Below are 9,342 nucleotides of genomic sequence, written 5' to 3' on the forward strand. Positions count from 1 at the left end.
CCGAAAGCTAAAAGAATGGGTCAAAGATGAGCAAAACCAACACTTAATAATATATAAGAATCTGAAGCAAAGCCCAAGAGAAATTTTATTTGTTGCAAAAAAAGTAAATATTAAATCTGGAAGCTACAATATAAAGTAGAAATTGGAAAATTAGGAAGCTACAATATAAGCAAACCTTTCTATGATAGTGGAAACAACCTGAAGAAACTAGAGAAACCTATTTATACGGTGTTGCCGTACACCATATTTTTATGTGTGGAAGAAGCCAAGATGGTATTAGAATGTTCGGAATTCAGACCAGCATTTTTAAATTTACCCCTGACTGTAAAAATTTATACATTTTTGCACGTTTAAGTTTATGTTTTTCAGCACTTGAACAAGGATTGAATTACTGGAAGAAAATCTTGGTATACAGAAACTATAGGTTTCTGGAAAGTTGGCGCTGTCAAATTTTACTGTGATATTTTCTTTCATCAAGTATTGGTGCAGGATAGCAGACAAGATAAATAAATCAAGAGAGATATATGCAGGATTTCAACTATATACGAAAGATTAAGCCATTGTTGCTACGGCCAGCATAATCTATCCTAAGATGTACAGAAATAATACGGAGAAGAATGCAGTGAGCAAATGCACATCTGTCTTTGAGTTCCTTACTGATTGCAAAGAAAATACAGAGAAGAAAAATGAAGTGGCAGCTAATTTGCATTACTAATTGATGAAACAATGTATGTGCACTGAAAACAAGTCAAATTGGACGTCTTTTCAAAGACAGAAAAATAAAATTCGACATCTGCTCGGCGCCACTGTGATTCGCCCTCTAAAATTATTCAACAAAGTAGGCTAGTTATGCTAATAGCAATCTGCTTCTTCACAGGTTGGCTTGTATTCAATTAGCATGTTCAACAACTTCTTCATGGGTCGTTGAAGAGATTTGGATTAAACTCAGTAGCGCATAGTGGAGCAAGCAGCATGAATCGCTCGCTGTTGAAGCAGCGCAGTGACGACCCGACACCGTTCCTGCAGCCAGCAGACTACCACAAGTCGCTTTGCCCAAAATTGAGGCCACACCCTGCAAACCTTGCCGACATTGCTGTCGAGCACCATGTCGTCACAACCCCACCGTGGTCAGCCGCCGCTCCCCAATCCGCCCAGCCTTTCTTCCAACGACCATGACATTGCACCCACCCGCTGGTCACTTAGATGTCGGCCACCACCCCCAAGCTAGTCGCCGTCGAAAACCGCATGCCGCCATGATTTTTTTAGGGAATCGGCCACCACAATTAGAATAGGAAACGACGAGCCGGAGAAAGGGGGATATAGCTACCACGAACAGAAAGCTTTCTTTTCTGCAAAACGTAAACTTACGTCGGCACTAAAAGATTTTACCTCACGCGTGGAGAGGCACAACACATTGATTGGATTAGATCCGAGAGAAATCTGACACGGTTGATCGACCAGGGTGCGTTAGAGTTACTATATATATGGCCAAATGACCATCATCTGCACAATCACAAAAAGATGAAGTACATGCACCCCTAATTGATGCCCCGGATCATGATTTGAGTTGAAAATATCAAGGCCAAGAATCATGTTATGATCGCAAGCAAAGGAAAATAAACATCCCGTCATCCATCATGAAGAATTCCACGGATTCCTCAAACCAACGCTATAACAATTTTTAAAATCAAAAAATAAAGAAGAGAATGAATTAGTTTTGTATGACATGGAAAGCAGATCAATTGACGATTAAATTCACCTAACAATAGTATACCTATGCTTTGATAGAAATGCATCATCAAGCTAACAGAAATGAAGAAACCAAATTCACAAATATAATGCAGATTTAGAGCAAGATATGTCTATAAACCCTATAAGAAACAATACATAGGATTTGAAAAAATGGAAAAATCTAGGTTTGCAACCATCAAATCAGCAATTAATAATATGGGATTTCTAAAATACTTTCGGGAATTAGAATGACAGAAATGTATTGCGGTACAGTAGCTGATTCGTGAGTGAGAATAAACTTATACACAGAGCAAATCCAAGGCATAAATCTAGCTAGTAAGGAAAGATCTAAGATGGTCAGATAAGATGTAAATTGACTCCTGTCTTTATCACTTTACTAATGGAGGTCTGCACAATACTTGTGCTGCATAATATGCTAATTAATCTAAGCATCAGTAGCAAAATGACAGTAAGAATACACACGAACGCATGAAAACACCTACAGAGGGAGAAAGGGGAAGAGAGAAAGTGAGGAAACCTGGGAATGGCTTGGTGCCATGGAGCCTGGGCATCTTACGCGGAGCTCGCTGTAGGATTGACAACGACGACCTCCACCTCGTCAGCGCTATGGACCAGTAGTAGGAAGGGAGTCGCTTCTCGCGAGCCTCACTCCAATCGGAGCCATCCCGCTGCCGTGCATCCCAAAAAGGAAGGAGGGGCGGAGTTCGGCGCGGCACGGCGCGGCGACGAGAGGCCAGGGCAGGAGCTTGGGGTCGGGAAATGGGAACGGAGGTCGGGCCATCGCCGGGGCTGACGAAGGGAACGAGGGATGGAGGTGGGTCGTGGCGCGGCCGTCGGCCGAAGAGGTTACCAAAGGCCGTGAAATACTGCTCGACTCGACGCTGCCGCCGGCAAACGGGGCCACCCCCGACGTCGCACGCATCCGACTCCACCTGCGGCGGCTCGCCGCCGAAACCACCCGCCGCTCGCCGCTCGCCGCTTCCTCTCCCAATATTCCAGAAACTGCGGGGAGTGGGCTAGCTAAGCAGTTGCTAGGTAAAGAAAAAATTACCTCGGCTTTTCTTTTGAGCAAATAAAATTACCTCGGCTGGAGCCAGGTTGCGTGCGAGTGTGGCTGGGTCGTTCGACCGGGGTGAAGAATTCCCAGGGTTCTTAATAGACTTTATATATATATATATATATATATATATATATATATAGAAAAATGATTGTGTATTCCTGGGAGTACGTACTCCCGCTTCTCATATACCACATAGATAAATCTTTTATACCACTTTATTATTTTTAATATACTTCATTACTAATTATTAGATACCCCAAAATGAGTTCCATGAAAAAATTCATGTGAGTCTACATATTTTTGAATGTTTACGTATATACTGATGTGTTTGTACGTGAAAAAGGTATATTACAAAAAGTACATCACAGATGATATTTTTTCAACAAAACTCGTATTGGAGTATCTTAGAATATTTAATGAAGTATATTGAGAATAATAAAAAGGTATAATTAATGTGTATATGAGGTATATTGAGAATGGGAGTACATACTCCCAGGAGTACAGAAGAGGAGTCCTATATATATACAGCTGGGAGATCTCAGGGTGCGGTGTGACACATTCGTCCAACCTTCTTGAGAAACCCTTTTACCAGACGTGCTTTCGGGCGGCAAATGATATATATGCTTGTACCGAGCATTAGCTAGGGCTCGTCTGGCGAATCAACCTGTGGTTGAGTTAGTTAGGTGGACAGTGGTATCCCCAACCTATCAGGGTTCAAATCCTGGTGCTCACATTATTTCTGGATTTATTTCAGTATTACCGGCGATGCGCTTTCAGTGGGAGGAGATGTTTCCGTCAACGACGAGGCGCCTGCGGTGACTTCGTAAATCTCAAGATGATATGCCGGCTCAGTCTTTCGGAGGTGCTCATAGGGATAGGGTGTGCGTGCGTACGTTCATAGGGGTGAATGTATGCGCGTGTATATGAGCGCTTGTGTCTGTACTGATGCTTAAAAGAAAAGCTAGGGCTCGCCTGCAGAACACCTAAGAAGGGCCATGGCCCGATATGCCCATGCAATGTGCTGGTTACTTTTAGCTTCATTGAACACATGGCTCTCTTCTTCGTGTTTCTCCCTGATTTTTGTTCATGATATTATCATTTTTTGTGTGTTCGTCAGGTTTCTTGTGGATTTTTTTGCATTCCATTTTTTCTTGATTTATTTTTGTTATCTTTGCCTCTTTGTTTATTCCCCTCTTTGTTGTTGTTCTTTTTCCACATTTTTCTCTTTCTTTATTTTCTGTGATTTTCTTCTTACTTATTTTACTTACTTAATTAGAAAATAAATTTACTCATGACTTTTAAAACACACAATGTACATATTTTCAATAAATGATGAATATTTTTTAACACTGTGAACTTTATTTAATATATGATGAGTACTTTCTTCAATACACGATAAAAAATAAATTGTATTTTCAGTTTTACGTCGTAAAAGATTATTTTCCAAAATTATGTGAATATATTTTGAAATGTGAGAATACTTTAATAATTACAAGGACATTTTTTGAAATATGTGAATACTCTTTGTAAATAAAAGAAGTTTCTTTTTGAATACAAGATTTTTACGAACTACGTGAATATTTTTCTAAATAGGTAAATCATGTTCGAAAGTAGAAGAACATTTTATTGTGTTCGAGAGTATGCGTGCGTAGCTACAGAATTGGCAGCAATCTGCGTCTCTGGCCATGGCCCGTGGGCTACGTGCATATCGGGCGGGGGGCCCTGGCCCGGAGCCGTCCGATCCCACACGATCGAGTGGCGCGAGCAGTATCTCCCACATGGGAAAGGTAGCGACCGCTCTGTCTCCCACACGCGAAGGTAGCCAAAGTTCGTGACCTGTGGTAGCGTTCCGGCGCCCGCCTATTTAAATGATTCTTTTTTAACGTTCTTCACATGGAGTGCTTTTGCTAGGTAACTACACATGTGATGGTATAAATACTAGAGCACCATCTTTCTCGATGCTGATCGTGATCGAGTCAATGTTGCTAATGTTCAGAGTAGCATCGTTGACGCCGCCACCTTCTTCGAAGCATGACATCGTAGCAACATCGAAGCAGCGGGGTCGCCATTGCCACACCACTGCGGTCGTTGCATTATCAATGGTGCAACCATGCCCATCATCACAACACTGTCATGGAAACATGTTTGCAACATCGTCTTGGTTGTCGAAGAAGGACATCGTGGCCGTCGAACCATGTCGTCATTACAGCCGTCGAAGCACATCACCAACGTTAAAATCATGTTGCCGCGCCATTGCCGCAGTCGTTGAAGCACGTCCCGTAGCATCATTACTGGTGTTTGAGCATGTTATCGTGCCTACGTCACGCTTGTTGTAGCATCGTCAAAGCAGTTGGAATGCCGTCGCAGCATAGCCACGGCCGCCGAAGTACACCATAGGTGTTCGAAGCATGTGGTCACGTCATCATCACGGCCATCGTAATGTCGCCGTGGTCGTTGAAGCAGTCAGATGTCGCAGAGACCGCCGTACGTCGTAGCACTGTCTGCAGCCTTCAGTGTTGTTGCGACGGAGCATCACCGGGTGGCGTGGGGCAGCAATGGAGTAACATCGGGGTCGTCGGTGCTGCGACCGAGTATTACCGAGCGGCAAGGTGCAGTGACGCGAGCTGCAATGGAGCAACGTCGGTGCAGCGACGGAGTATCATAGGGGCGTGCTGCACTAATCCATTTTATGTACGGATTGTTGTACTAATCCATTTTGTGTACGGATTGCTTAGGACACGAGGTATGGCCGGTCAAGGAAACTGAAACCCGGGCGGGCTCGCTGTCGATCCATCTATATAATCTGGAGTAGCAGGTACCCAGGCAAGGCAAGCAGCTAGCGAGTTCAGGGTTACACGTGCATACCTAGCTACTTGATCCATCGTGTACGTGCGTAGCTAGCTCTGCGATGGCCGACGGCAAGTTGGATCCTCCCGCCGGCTACGCCTTCGAACCAGCCGAGCACGAGCTGATCACCAAGTTCCTCCGGCCACGGATCGCCGCCGGACCGGACGCCTTCTTCGCCAGCCGCCTCATCCACGAGTTCGACGCCTACTCCGCCGCCCCCGGCGACCTCGTCGAGATGTATCAACACGCGCAAGGAACGGACAAGGGCGACGGGAAAGGGGGCGTCTGGTACTTCTTCACCCATGCCCGTCGTCACCAGACCAAAGGCGGCCGCGGTGGCGGGAGGCGGCAGCGTGCCGTGGCCGACGCCGGCGAGGGTTACTGCTGGCACTCGGAGAAGGGCGGGATCCCTGTGCTAGACAACCAAGGTAAACTCGTAGGCCATAGAAGAAACCTCAGCTACGTCAAGAAGTTGCCTAGAGAAAAAGAGAAGATCAGGATCGGCTGGTGCATGGCCGAGTACAGCCTCGACGGCGACGGCAAGCAAGACGGCTTGGTGCTCTGCAAGGTCTGCGTCTCTCGTCACAGGAGCGAGACCACATACGACGAGGTAATCAATGCCCCCGGTTCCAGGAAAAGGAAGGCCGCCGACGTCCAGCACCCGGATGCTCCACGGACCCAAACCCCACGCCGCCAGGAACCGCCGATCGTCCAACAACCCGGGATGCTTCACGAGTATGGGCGCTGGTTCATGTCCGACGAAGGCGAGACGTTGTTGCCGCCCGGAGCAGTGGACGACGGCAGCGTGGATCCAGGCGGGTTCTTCACCGACGACATGCTTCAAGATTTTCCCGAGCTCCATGACGCTGTGGTGGCGCAGGGGTTCTTGCCCGGTAAACTCGACGGCGCAGTCCAAGAAGGCATTGGCGCTGCAGAGGATGAAGACGACGCCTTCCGGTGCACGTTAGATGAGCTGCTCGGCTTCTGCGACGACACGACTGTACTAGTCTAGGAGAGTGGATCGTTCCACCACGTGAGGGCCGAGTGCGTGATGAACAACTCCAAAACCTGCATCCAGGAGATGATCCAAGAGATGATGTACTAGTCTAGCTTAGCTTTGATGTATGTCATTGTCATGGCACACAAACACAAGGTGTCTTGCTAATTGTATTGTGATGATGAACAAGCAATAAATCCGTGTGCAGCAGCCTAATTGATTAATTTCTCTATTTTTCTCCATATATTCGTTTTATAGTACGTACGTGATGGTTATAAGTGTTTCAGTTTCTCTGTTCATGATTTACATCTGATTGCCCATGCATATATGTCCATGTTAAAAATTATCTTGATTAGGACTTTTCTACAATTAATAATCTTTACTATCGATGGTTTTCGGTATGGATGGTGCTTTGTATCAGCTACAACAAGCGATACGGTCACTACCTTTCCTAGCTACGCACATATCTCTGCTAGCACCTCATGAGTCATGACCCTCGGCCTCTCGCTCCCGCACCCCGCACCCCTCGCTCCCGCGGCGCGCCCCGCGCGCGCCTCGGGAGATCCCGATCGGCCGCCACCGCCGTCGCCTCCCCAGCGTCGCCTTCCCCTCGCCGCCGCCGGAGTGCGCCCGCCGGGCGAAGCCCGCGCGGCGCGGGCGGCAGCGGGGCATCCCCTCCTTCCTCTGGTCCTTGTGGCAGCGGCGCGGGCCGTCAGATCGGGGACAAGGGGCGCCTCGTCCGGCTGGTCTCCCGGAGGTGGGGACGGCTGGATCCGGCGGCGACTGGGCTAGGAGGAGGTGGCGCGGTGTGGCGGTGCTGGTGGCAGGGTTTCGGTCGAGGTCGTCTTTGATCTAGATCGGGATCTCCATCGGGGGCGTCGCATGGCGGTGGGATCGGATCGGCGGCAACGTCACCGGTTCGGCGGAGGGCTCCGTTCCAGCCAACCGCGAGATCGGGATGCCGTGGCTTCCGGTGAAAATCGCGTCTGACTGCGGTCATGGCGGACGATGGCGGCGTCTCGGACGTCGTTCCCTTCTCGAGGCATCATCGTTGCAGGTCACGTCAACCTGATCGAAAGGTTTCGGGGGAAACCCTAGATCTAGATCTACCGGATCGGACGATGGTGACGTTTCGATGTCGTTCTCCCTCCTGGGGGCATCGTTTTGGAGCAAGTGTTGACTGGAGGGGACAAGAGGAGGAGCGGCGTGGCATCTGGCACGTCGACAACGGCGGGTCTCAGCGGCATGGAGCAGCGGGGGTCTCGTCGGTGGGCGTGTGATGATGGACGAGCGCAGGATGGTGGCGCTGTCTGGCGTCGTGGTGGCGTCGATGGCAGAGAGGCCTGGCACGGTTCATGCAACAGTACAACTCTGAAGATGGATTGATGGTACGTGGCTGCGGCGACCTCATACCCGGCAGGGGGCCTGGTTGAAGAGCATGCCGGACTGGTGGGTGCCCATACCCGGAAGGAGTCCTGGTGGGACCTCAGGTCTCAGATGTTAGGTTTGGCTGCGAGGTCTGTTTGGTATTAGGCCCAGACCATCAGCGCCCCTTCATCAGTTAGATAGGAGTAGCGACAGAGGTTGCGAAGATGGTGGCTTTGGTCTTACTGTTGTACGACTTTGTAAGGTCTTGTGTTATAATCAATAAAGTGGCCGTATGCATCGTCCAGATGCAGAGGCCGGGGGTATTCCTCCTTTTCGAAAAAAAAGAAAAAAAATGAGTCATGACCCTCGTGGAATGCTTACCATTCACCCACAATGCCTCCACTGTGCGTCACCGTTGTTGACGCAATATGTTTTTAATGATTTTTGCAGTGTTTTTCCTGCTTTATTTTTCTTTTTAGTCATTTTTACTTGTTTGTTTTTCTTTTTCTCCTCCTGTGTTTATTATATATTATATACTCCCTCTGTCCCAAATTTTTTATCTTATATTTGTCTAAATACGGATGTATCATTTGTCTAAATACGGATGTATTAGATATATCCGTATTTAGACAAATCTAAGACAAGAATTTTGGGACGGAGGGAGTATAACAAAACTATTCTGGGTCATATTATCATTTTGCACACTTGGAAAAAAATAGTTCAGGTAAAAAAAGAAGTGCCCACTAATTTAACAGTGTGTAATAAAACTGAAAAAGTGTTTGAGTATTCTAAATAAAATGGTCTTGCACTTTCAAAAATGATTCATGAACTATTTAGAAAATATCCATTTTATTTATAAAAAATACTCATGTATTTGGAAAATAAATTTCATTTTTTTCAAAGACTGTTCACATATTTTGTAGAATTTACATGTAATTATCTATATTTACCCTACCACTCTGTATTGCGGCATGTTCATATATATTTTGGAATTCATCCCTATGTTGTAACCTGCGTATATATTGTTTTGTAGGGAAAGTAAGGATTCTCAAATGATGACCTTGTTGCAAGTACCGGGCTACAGAAACAACAACCTGAAGCTATCAACAATGTCGTGGTGGTGCGTCAAGAAGCAACAGAAGCAGTCGAACATACACTGGCAATGCAGCAGTAGGAACTTGATGCTATGAAAAAGGCCCTACCAGAGCAGGAAAAAGAACTTGGAGCTGTTAAGAATTCCCTGGCAAAGCAGCAGCAAGAACGTGAAGCATGTCCAGCCAAATGCGTAGCATGAACTTCAATCTGTAAAGATTACGTA

The 9,342-nt window shown here is 46.9% G+C and overlaps 1 protein-coding gene across 1 annotated transcript; it reads left to right on the plus strand.

Moving 5' to 3' along the window:
* Positions 1–5,720: 5,720 nt before the first annotated feature.
* Positions 5,721–6,671, plus strand: LOC125554973. Its single transcript, XM_048718314.1, has one exon. It carries the CDS (start codon positions 5,721–5,723, stop codon positions 6,669–6,671), a length of 951 nt encoding a protein of 316 aa, XP_048574271.1.
* Positions 6,672–9,342: the final 2,671 nt, after the last annotated feature.

This window comes from Triticum urartu, chromosome 4, assembly GCF_003073215.2.
Source record: "Triticum urartu cultivar G1812 chromosome 4, Tu2.1, whole genome shotgun sequence".
In the NCBI taxonomy this organism is placed as follows: Eukaryota; Viridiplantae; Streptophyta; class Magnoliopsida; order Poales; family Poaceae; genus Triticum; species Triticum urartu.

What these genes read in the sequence shown, in the direction of transcription:
- LOC125554973 (XM_048718314.1), top strand. Translation starts at nt 5,721, where the DNA reads ATGGCCGACGGCAAGTTGGATCCTCCCGCCGGCTACGCCTTCGAACCA.